The sequence below is a fragment of the Cottoperca gobio genome, chromosome 7 (assembly GCF_900634415.1).
Source record: "Cottoperca gobio chromosome 7, fCotGob3.1, whole genome shotgun sequence".
Taxonomy (NCBI): Eukaryota; Metazoa; Chordata; class Actinopteri; order Perciformes; family Bovichtidae; genus Cottoperca; species Cottoperca gobio.
Window position 1 is genome coordinate 2,653,270 of NC_041361.1, and position 12,190 is coordinate 2,665,459.

At 37.6% G+C, this 12,190-nt stretch overlaps 1 protein-coding gene across 1 annotated transcript; it reads left to right on the forward strand.

The window, feature by feature from the left end:
• The first annotated feature begins 437 nt into the window (after positions 1-437).
• Positions 438-5,074, forward strand: pfdn4 (prefoldin subunit 4). The gene is made up of 4 exons (XM_029434939.1): positions 438-569; positions 1,985-2,092; positions 2,606-2,746; positions 4,410-5,074. The coding sequence occupies exons 1-4, from the start codon at positions 543-545 to the stop codon at positions 4,539-4,541; spliced, it is 408 nt and encodes a 135-aa protein (XP_029290799.1). The 5' UTR covers positions 438-542; the 3' UTR covers positions 4,542-5,074.
• Positions 5,075-12,190: the final 7,116 nt, after the last annotated feature.

Here is a 12,190-nt window from a genome sequence, read left to right on the forward strand (position 1 = left end):
ACAACTCTTAAACATTACCCTAATGATAGTATAGGATAGTTTAAACCCACTCCCATTGTCAATCAGAAACATCTTAAACATTTACCTCACGTTCATCCTACCGACCCTTTCTCATCCCTATACCGTTTAAAAACATATTGCTTGTACATCTTCTTGAATTGATCTATGTCTGTGCTTGAGTTCTACATTTAAACCATTCAACAAATGCACCCCACCAATTGAAATACACATAGGCTACCCTTCATAGTGGTAATAATGCAATGTTTTTATTTTTATTTTATCAACATTCATCTTAAATTATAACTACATTATAAATTCTATTATCTTTTTATTTTTTTAAAAGCATAAAGTTTGTGTTTTAAGGATAACCAGAAAGTGCTGTTAAATTGACAAAACTGTCAAAATAAAGCATTTTTTACATACTTTACTGCCATACCATAGAATGACTGTTTACGCGAGGGCACTTCCGGTCCGCTAGGTGGCGCTACAGCTCTACTGTTCTGCTGAGAGGCGCCGTCTTTTGTGCAGTCGAGGAAGCCGAGATGGCAGCCACCATGAAGGGACCTGTAGTAAGTATTACATTTAAAGAAATTGTATTTCGAAACACTCCTTTGCAGTCTCGTTTGGAAATACAAATAAAGCAGTAGAGGTGCATGTGGAGAAAAGGACTAAATTTCTGGTGCCAGTGATATTAAAAAAATCATGGTCACGCCCGCGTGTAGCTCATGTCAACGATAGAAGCTACCATAAAGTGTTAGCTAGCTACATAAAGCAGCAGCTAGATGTATCCTGTGTTTAGTTACCCACAAGTTATCCACTTACTAGCCTAATGATGAGGTTACTAATGATGATAACCAGCGTAAGGAGCGCTGTGACAGTTGGCAACAGTACCAGGAGACTCCGGAAGCTTTCCCCTATAGCTTGTTAGCTAACTGTAGCTAATGTGACCGTTCATATGTATGCTAGTGAACCAACAGGGTTTGGCATGTTCACTTTAACCAGAGGTGGATGAGCTAGTCTTATGTTTTACTCCATTTACAGTTCGGCTGAGACTGAATTACTATATTTAGTCTTTGGCCACATAGGAAATGTTTTTTTCTTTTATATTTAATTCTATTTTAGGGGTAAAAAAACAGTCTCATGGGCCCACATACCAAATATAGTATCATGAGAAATGGAGCACAATTAAGTGTTTGGTATCTATGAACTCATAACAAGTTAAATATCAAAGATGTACACACATATGCAGTGCAAAAAAACAAAAGTACTTAATATGGAAGGTATTTATTAATTAGTTTTTCCAAATGTTTCAAAAATCCTGACTTGACTATTAATTTAAAGTGTGATTCTTTCATGTGATCTAAACATTTCAAATGTGTACTGTTAGACACTCATCCAAAGTATGTCCGTACCAGATTTCAAGACTTCAGACCAATTTGAATAAACGTTGTGGCATTTTTCCTTATCATAGAAAATATAGTCTTTGGGCACAAATGGTAACATGCTCTGTTACATGTAAAAGTCCTGCTTTCAAATGTGGACAAAGTATCAAAAGAAAAGTAAAAGTACTCACTATTCAGAATGGCACATTTTAGTGTAATGTATACTATATTAAAGATTTATAATTATACATTTAATGTGTCAGATTTTAAAGCTTGGACTAATTTTAGCTTGTGAATTTCCCCCTTATCTTATAATAATAATAATAATAATAATAATAATAATAATAATAATAATAATACATCATAATTTATTTGTTGATCATATTTTCTATTATTAATCTGAATTGGCAAAGTATCTAGTAACTAAAGCTGTCAAATAAATGTTGTGGTTTGAAAGGTGCATTATTTCCCAGTAGAAGTATAAATGAGCAGAAAATTAATATACCTCAAAATTGTACTTGCAATACTTGAGTAAATAAACGGAGTTACTTCCCAGCACTAGCTTTGACCACAGCTTTAACTTGTTTCCTCTTGTGTTACAGGCAGTAGAAGATGTGAACGTCACTTTTGAAGACCAACAGAGGATCAATAAATTCGCCAGGAACACAAGTCGGATGAATGAGCTGAAAAATGAAATTGAGGCAAAGAAAGTAAGTGTGTTGTGAATATCACAAAACATATTTGGGACAAACATAAGGTTTGGGAATAGTATAGACTACTTGTGTTCAGACCTGATACTGTGTCTCTAAAGTGACATAAGATAATGTACTACACTCTGTTGTTTATTAAAACGACTGCAGCCTGTTGCAGCAGTTTCCTGTTTTCATGAAGATTAAAATGTTCTTGAACTATTTTAAAGAGGTGTTTGTGGTGTTGTTGATTTTAATGCGGTATACTGAGAAGTGCTTCTAATAGTCTACGCTCACACACACCTCGTCTACACCTCTTTAAGTTAAACATGGTACAACTCATCAGAGCCACAGACTCCTTTTGAAAACGGCCGTAAAAGTTGCTCAACACTGATTCCGCTGAAACTGAATTTGTTGATATGAGTTACAGTTAAGTCCGGTTTAAAGGGAAGTGCAGCTGCTAAGTTAGTGACACTGACTTGATAACCTACCCTAATTGAGACTCTGTAATGGTCCGCTAATGTCTCCCTGCAGAAATCGCTGCAGAACTTGCAGGATGCCAGCGACGACCTGATGATGTTAGACGACGACTCTCTATTGATCCCGTATCAAATTGGCGACGTCTTTGTCAGTCACAGCCAGGAAGAAACTCAAGAGATGCTGGAGGCTGCAAAGGTAGGTTTCTTTAAACGTGTTCATACTCTTTAGATGGTAATCAGTACAATAAATATTAAAATATTTAATATTATTATTATTATTACATGCTTTTTTATGAGATTATGATGCCACAATGTGCTGAATAGAAAAGTGACACGATCTCAAACCGATATTAGATTTTGTAGACGTGAACAACAAGTGGAATTTTTCCCTTCAATCAAAATGCATTCAGTTTCACAATTGCCGCTGAGATCATTAAACACATCGCACATCATAAACTGTGTTTCCACACAGACGGCGTATTTATGGGTTGAATTACACATTTTGATATTTTATACACCGGTCAATAAATAAGTTCCTTCACTGTGACAACAGGAAGTGGTATCGATCCAATAGCATAATTCACCAAATGTGAACTATTCCTCTGTGTCAGGGGGGGGGGGGGAACCTTTTTCCTATCCAGGGCCATTCTTCCTTTATTAGTCCCACAACGGGGACATTTATCTTGTCACAGCAAAAGAACATATGAAGTAAAAAAGCAGTACACAATAATTAAATAGAATAAAAAATAATATAAGTACCAAGAGGTTGATGGAAAATAAAGTGAGTATTGCACATGGCAGTGATAACTGCACAGCAGTGGTGGAACAGTGTGTTCTTGGTGTGGTGGTCTCCCTCTCTATCTCTCCATGTTTGTATGTTCCGCTCTGCAGAGAGCTGCTCGTTAACTTTATCCAAACGCACTTGTCCTCTCAGCTCGTGCAGTTCGGCATGTTTCGTTCTGTTATGACGCTCGAGATAATTTTTAATCACCGCAAGTACGTCCACACAAACTAGACACACTGGCCTTTTACTTCCACAGAGAAATCATCGTTCGTCCAATTTCTCCTGGAAAGTGACATTCTGCATCCACCTTTCTCTGTTTTACACTCGCCATGCTGCGTTCACTGAAGTCGATGACCGTCTCGTTTAAAATTGAAGTTTTTTGACATGACGTGATGACACGTTCCGCTCGTGTTGTGTTCAAGGACCCTGACCTTGGTCAGGAAAAACAATCAGTCGACCGTTTAAACTATTGCCGTCTAGTATTTTTTGCTAGTGGATTTTCTTTGCGTGCGTTTTACGAATTACCTCGATGGCCGGATCAAATGGTCTCGGAGGTTCCCCACCCCTGCTCTACGCGATGGTTGTTTCAGAGGATTGGGACAGTGAGACACCAAATCAGTTTGAGCCACTTGAAATCCCCCTTGGTTCACCTTTTTGGGAGAGAAGCTGGTCTGTATCAGGGCTCCATAGCTGCTGAAGTACAGAGGGCAGACACTGACTTTCAGATTAAACCTCGTCCTTCCCTCACTTCCTGTTTGTCCTTGTGTCTGCTGAAGCTTCATCACACAACAAAGCCCACTGTGCAGGCCTGCACTGATTGATGCAGAGCCATCTGCTACACACTGTGAATGACAAACGGTTGAGAACGACTCACTTTTCAACGTGTTTTATCTTCCGATTATAATTTATTGCACACTTTATTTAGGCTACATATTAATTTTATGTTTTTTTCTTTCATCACATTTTCTCTTCCTGCGAGAATGTGTTTTTATCGAGTTTATTAAATGCAGGAAATGTCCGTTGTCGCTCGCTTGTAGTGGTTGTCGTGTAATTGGAGTTTATGTTCCGTAATCAGGAAACACTGGAGCAGGAGGTGAAAGGCCTTGACGACCGAGTGGCCGCGATACTGCACGTTTTGGGGGATCTGAAGATCCAGCTCTACGCCAAGTTTGGTACCAACATTAACCTGGAGGCGGATGAAAGCTGAGCGGTGAAATGGACATTAACAGCTGCACCGACACGGACCCTCTCACGCAGCTCTCGTGTCAGATCCTCAGAGCGTTTGCCAAACGACACATAAAGTAGGACTCGGCATGAACGGCTTCGACTTGCAGCTTCTGGCTCTTGTTTACACAGATGTTGTGATTCTTCAGTTTAACGTTGGCAAATAAATTCACAAGGACAGCAAAAGTTAAGATTTGGAGGTTAAATAAATGCACATCGTTTGTAAAGTATTTTAATTCGTCCCTTTATTTAATGTTTTTGTTTTTTTTACTCTGATCAAACTAAAGTAAGAAAATGAGAAACGAAACAACTGTGTAGTATTTTAACTTCTGGCAAATTTAACGTTCTGAACTTGTTTAATTTGTGAACTCACTTTTAGTTTGACTATCAACAAAGCTGTGTTGTATCTTCACTAATGTCTGAAGTCCTTTTGACGACTGCGTCACCTTAATTCAGAATTTGTGGCGTCGTCACGTCAAATCAAGTTGATTAAATAATTACCTTTTATGTTACTGATCGAAACGCTTGTTGTCTTTTACAAACTACATTAAATGAAAAGCTGAAATATTATGAACCGATGAAGCTTCCATCACAAATGGTGACAAACCAAGCGAACATACATCCAACAGTGTTCGAGGCGTCAGGTCTCGATGATGAGGTCATGATTTAGCACAAACTGTAAAAATGAGACATGAACTTCACAGCACTCTGAAGTTCAAACACTAATTTGTTTGTATTAAAGGTGAAATATTATATATTTAAACTACAAACTTCTTTATCTAAATGTGGGGGGAGATGGAGGCTCGTGGTTTTGGTGTAAAATCTTTCTAGAGGAGCAACAAACTGAAGTTCTTCTCACATCTCAAACAGACAGAAACGAGTTGTGCTGTGTTTTTATACAGTTGGGACACTTTCGAGTAAGTGGTTCCTCGTGGTGGAAGAAGTATTCACATCCTTTTCAATAACGCCATGTAAAAATACACCATTACAAGTACACGCGTTACAAGCGTCTGCATTTAACATCCTGAGTAAACGTGCAAAATGTACCCAAAATATTATAATGCAATATCACATTGTTAAATTACTGATGCATGATTGTGACGGGAGTTTAGTCACAAGATGAATGTGAGGGATCATGAGATGAATGATGTAGGAAATAAGAAAAACTTAATCTTGTCTTTTTGTTGTGTAATATTGAATAATTAGACTTATTTAAATTCACTTTGCTGGAACTGCCAACAAATTCATGGATAAAACAGATTAAAAAACCAATTGGGTTTACCGTATGTAGGCATATTATTCAAAGAAGAAATGATAGCATTGAAGGAGAGAAACGATAATTACATGTTCTCAGTACATCTCATCTATTGAGTTTATTTACAGCTAGGGAAGACTAAAAGAGAGAGAGAAGGTAATAATACACAGAATTCAAGCAAGCTTGGCTCATAATAATGGCACTTATTTTAAAAACAAAATCCTTTATCTGATACATAAATGAAAAGAGATCAATGTGTCTGTTTATGTTATTACCTTTTAAAGTGCTGCTCACAATTACATCTGGATTTCTTTTCCCTCTGAATATTTTTCAGATAATTCTTTAAATATGCGGGATGGTTGGTGTCTCACCACAAATAACAACAATGCACAAACCTCATTAAAATGTGCCCTCGAGTGTGGCCTGTGTGATCTAATAAAATATCTGGCAGAAGAGAAAAAGAAATGGATGGCAGACACCTCTGGAGGATCAAGATCTCAATTAACAAGTTCCTCCTCCCGGTAGGTTTCCTGCTGAACATTCACAGCTATGACTAAGAGGAGCTCCGCCCACGCAGACGTGTCTTTATGCAGCGCTTGTTAAACCCCCGACTCAGAGGAACACATGGAAATGACTGGACTTATTTCCCAGATGGTCTTGTTTACTCTCTGTCCCCTCTCTCTCTCTGTTCCTTCCTATCCGTCCTTCACTCCCCTGCTTCCTCTAATGACACAGATTGGACTGAACTTTGACAGCCATTAGATTGATATGATTATTTTTTAGCTGAAGCTGCCAGTATCATGCGTTTGTCAAATAAGGTTTGCCACATTCTGATGAGTCATTGATTAGTGTTTTCCTTTAATTACAGCTACATTTGAATAATTAGTAAAAAAAAAAAAAGAAGCCAAACATTCACTGTCATTGGGATTTAAAATATGTTCATTTGAAGGAAAATGAAGTGTATATATATATAGTACATATATATAGTACATATATATATATATATATATATAGATATATATATATATATACTCTATATATAGTATATATATATATATATATCTATATATATAGTATATGTATATATATATATAGAGTATATGTACTATAATATATAGATCTATATATCTACTCATATACTATACTCTCTCTCTATATCTATCATCTATCTCTGTCTATTCTCTCTGTAATAGAGGAGATAGAGAGAGGAGTAGAGATACAGGATCCGTCCGAGATGAGATATATCTCTAGAGAGAGAGGATAGGAGGAGAGAGAGGATAGAGACTCTGAGACGAAGACGAGATAAGAGGGAGAGAGAGAGATCGAGTAGAGAGACTAGAGGAGAGAGAGAGAGATAAGAGAATACAAGTCTAAGAGAACTCGAGATAACTTACGCTCAGAGAATAATATCTCTATATCTTATAAGTAACTCGATAGATATATAAGGAGTAAGATAGGGTAGAGATATATATAGAGATTATGATATATATATATAGATATATATATAATATCTTATATATATATATATATATATATATATATTATATACTCTCTATATATATATATATATATATATACTTTATATATATATATATATATATATATATATATACTTTATATATATAGAGTATATATATATATATATACTTTTTATATATATAGAGTGTATATATATATATATATATATATATATATATATATATATATATATATATATGCACTATATACTATATATATATATATACTATATATATATATATATATATATATATATATATATATAATACACTATAAATATACAGTATATGTTGTATACTGTTCTTTTAAGCTCAGGCTGTAACAGCAGAATCCGACCACAGGGTGTCTCTGTCTCCTCAGTAATTTCACAGTGAAATCAAATCTCTTTAACAAGTACCAAGAGAAGCTCTTTGAGTTTATTAGATATGACGGCACATGGTAAATATTGGAGAAATTACATCCAACATGTTGATGTCCTGGCTCCTGCAGAAGAATCAAGAATGAGATGTAGAGGAAATGACAGAAAAAGAGGAATAATTGGAGGATGCTTTTGTGAGGAAGAGTCATACACTTATGATTTGGGCTCTAGGTTCAAAGTGTGATCTGCCACGACTGACTTTTCATTACAGCCGTCTGCGTTCTCACTTAAGTACAAGCCAGCAGTCAGGGGAGGCTTCGCCAGCAGCCGGTTTCTTCCACAAATCGTTTGTGCACACTTCATCATTTTCTGCACCGGTGCTACAATAAAAGATTGTGTTTGCTCACTGTCTCTGTATGTTAGCCTAAATGTCAGGAGAGTCAACCTAGACGGTTTGAAAAATCCATAGCAGCTACAGCCATTCTTCATCATCTGCAGCTCTTCTGTCTCAGACAGCTTTGGTTCATTACAAGTGGAGCCATCTCAAAAGCACAATGCAACGTGCTACCTGTCCAAGGCCGTGCAATTTATATCATGGACATTAATACGTGCAGACGGCATCATCAGCATGGAGGTCTTGTTTCACATTTTGCCGTTTTTTTGAAAACTAGAACTATTTTTTTTTTTATTTCTTTCTCTATATTTGACAGCTTCAAAGTGAAGACTGACAGGAAACATGAGGAAGATGACATCTACGACTGCCTGGTCAGATTTGAATTATGTGATGTGTGTCTTAAATCGAGCCGAAACGATTTGTCGATCCCCAGAAACGTATTCGCAACCATTCAGATAATCGGTTGCAGCTTCTCCAGTGTGAGCATTTGCGGCTTTTCCTCTGCTTTTATATCAGTAAATCAAATATGTTTGGGTTTTAGACTGTTGGTCGGACAAAAAAAGTCATTTGACGACGTCGTTTAGGAATGTAGATTAAGATGACGGTCACTTTTCACTATTTTCTGACATTTCATACACTAATCAAATGGATACATCGAAAAAGGTATCAGCTCATCACCTCGATAGTGAACCTAACGTCAACTAGACTTCTTAAACCCGAAGTGTCTGAGTCATGGGGCCGGATATGAGCCTTGACAGCTGTAGTGCAATGCATTGTGGGAGAATGTCAAGTAAGCTGCATCGTGGGGGTTCAGAAGAGAAGCCTTAAAAGCACACGGCGAGAATGAGAAGCATCGACGCACCTGTGCGGACGAAAGGTGCAAAAGGACACGCTGCTTTGCAGATTGCCCAACGGCCTGAAGTTTTTCGGTGAGACTTTCAAAAACTAATTAATTTGTTGATAATGAATTCCATGCCTACATTTCCTGTGGACAGGGACTCTGGAGTTATGCGTGGAGGCTGAGCACTATGCTGGGATACCTTCTGTCATTCATTTCATTACTGTCTGTCAAGTTGATCAGCCAAGACAATAAAGGCACAATTCCACCGTGGCAGTGAATGAATCATCTGAATGATGAAGACGAGTCTTTGTGTGGACTGATCCCTCTGTGAGACACGTAGGAGCATCTGTGTGTGTGTGTTCGGCGTGTGTGTGTGCTGCATCGGTGCAGCAATCAGGACTTATAAGTGCTTTGAAAACAAATTGGTGTCCCAGAGCCAACATCAGTGGTTTATTTAAAGATTTATTTATCTTTCATTTATGAATTGCTGAATTGGAAATTAAAACTTTCACTCATGTACCATCAAGTCTCCGTCTAGAATGACTGAAATGTGTGGGAGTCTTCGCTTGTAGGTTTCCATCAGTTATCTACTTTAATCAGGGCCCTCCTAATATGCAGAGAATATTACTTCAGAAATGCATTTCCATATCCACCACGGAACAATAGACCAAATAACTTACCATATAAAAGACAGTAAAATGGCTCCAAATATTTCAATGAATATCATTACCAACGTCTGGATTTATGTCCGTTAAAAAAGACCTTGAAGAAGCTGACACATCCAAGCTGTTGGGGGATTTTGAGTTGCACAAAAACCCTATTAAGTTGTGACCGAAACCTTAAATCTCTACCGCCTCTGATTAGTGATCCTTTGTGGATTTTATGTAACCTTTACGTTTAAAACTCAGAGTTCATTTCAAATATTTTAGCAACATTACGTGGTGAGAATCAATGGTTGCCAATCTTGGTGCTTAAGTCCACAAGTGGAATCCAGAGGATTAAGTCGGTGATCCTCTGACTTTTCCTCTAAAGCTACTATGACGTTGCTAATTTGAGTCTTTTACTGAAATGTTTTAACTATTGGACGTGTTGCCAAGAAATTTGGTGCCGACATTCATGGTTCCCAGATGATGAATCCCAGTGACTTTGGCGATCCCCTGACTTTTCCTCCAGCGTGAGGGGGACGTTTTATTCTTGACTGTAATGTCTCGACAACTGTTGGATGAATTTCCATGACATCGTGTACAAACATTCATCTTCCACAGAGGATAAAACCCAATGATGTTACTTTTCCTGTAACGCCTTGAGGTTGACATTTTTTCTTTATCCCTGAAATATTTTAACAACTGTCAGAGGAATTGCAATGACATTGGTTGTGCACATCCATGTCCCTCACAGGATAACAGTAATTGCTTTTGAAATCCCCCTTTTTATCAAACACCATCATCTGGTCATCGTCTAAATGTGTCCAATAGGCTACTTTGGTTTGACTAAATACCTGCAAAAGTAATGACATTCCCCTCATGACATAACTACTTTGTGCTAATTCCTTCATGTTAGCATGCTAACATGTGCTAATTACTTCATGTTAGCATGCTAACATGTGCTAATTACTTCATGTTAGTATACTAACATGTGCTAATTACTTCATGTTAGCATGCTAACATGCTAAACTGGAGTGTGGACAATAGCTAACTTTATACCTGCTAAAAAATGTTAACATCATAGTAAGCATATCCCAACAGAATGCTGAGGTTAGCATGTAGCTCAAACCACGTTTGTGCCTAAGTGCAGCCTCAGAGACCGGCTAGAAGACCATTAGTCTTGTTACTAACAAGGTGTTAGTCATATTTCATTTCAAGTGAATGTTATTTAAGCACACGTACCACAGGGCACCACAGCCTCGGTGGTCCGGTCCCACTCCATACGCTGAGCTGATGACCACTGGGCGGCTTCAGCAGACCAACCCAATGTTCTGTGTATTGCACAACGTTACTGTAATGGCATTTACTGAAGAAGGATGAATGCTTCACATTCACTCCGGCAGGATTTTCCCCAAGTAGAGATTTAAACCAATGATCCTTCAGTCATATTAGTGTTGCACCGACTCAGCTCTATGCTTGTCCAATTAGCTTCAATTTATGGTCCAACAACAGCAAATGAAAGCAGAAAATATGGTTTCTCATAGTCGTCCTTTAGGGTGGCAACTTTCTGTGATATTGTGATTTCTGTAATCACTCCAGTATTCATGTCTCCCGCTTTATTTAAAACATACACTTAGCTTAATTGATGGTAGGAAATAGAAGGGGGAATACAAGGCTCAATTATGACTTGTCTGCTTTCCTGAATTTCCCTCGGGATAAATAAAGTATCTATCTATCCATCCATCCATCCATCCATCCATCCATCCATCCATCCATCCATCCATCTATCTATCTATCTATCTATCTATCTATCTATCTATCTATCTATCTATCTATCTATCTATCTATCTATCTATCTATCTATCTATCTATCTATCTATCTATCTATCTATCTATCTATCTATCTATCTATCTATCTATCTATCTATCCATCCATCCATCTATCTATCTATCTATCTATCTATCCATCTATCTATCTAAGTAATTAAATCTAATTGGTCTATAGTCGACCAATTTGAAGCATAAACAAAGTCAGCATCTGCATTGTGTCATAGCGTTGCATTCATATGTGTTTCTGAATTCAATTATAATTCCTTCCTCATTCATGTGGTGAATTCCATTATAAAACACCTGACAGCGATGTCTGTTGGTGTCGCTCGCCTTCATACGGCTGCTGAACATCTTCTATTAAACACCTCGGTAGGTGCTACGCCGTGTTTTCGCTTCAGTTGTTGGCTCCAACTGGCAGTCATAACTTTGAGGCGTGCCAGTTAGCTGATGTCATCCCGCCAATGAATTGTCAATTGAATATGTTCAATTAGGCCACTCGACCACTCTCAGAGGAGAATCCTCTGATGCAGAGGAATTCACAATACTGCAGCACAATTCAGTCTAGCCGGATTGTAAGTGCTTTTATTGGATAGAGGTCGATAGCTGAAACAAAAAGTATACGACGTATTGTGTCTACTAACACACACACACACACACACACACACACACACACACACACACACACACACACACACACACACACACACACACACACACAAGTAATTAATGGTGTAACTTTGTTGGCATTAGGATTTTTTTTTAAGATTTCCCTCCCTCTTGAAACCTGTGAGA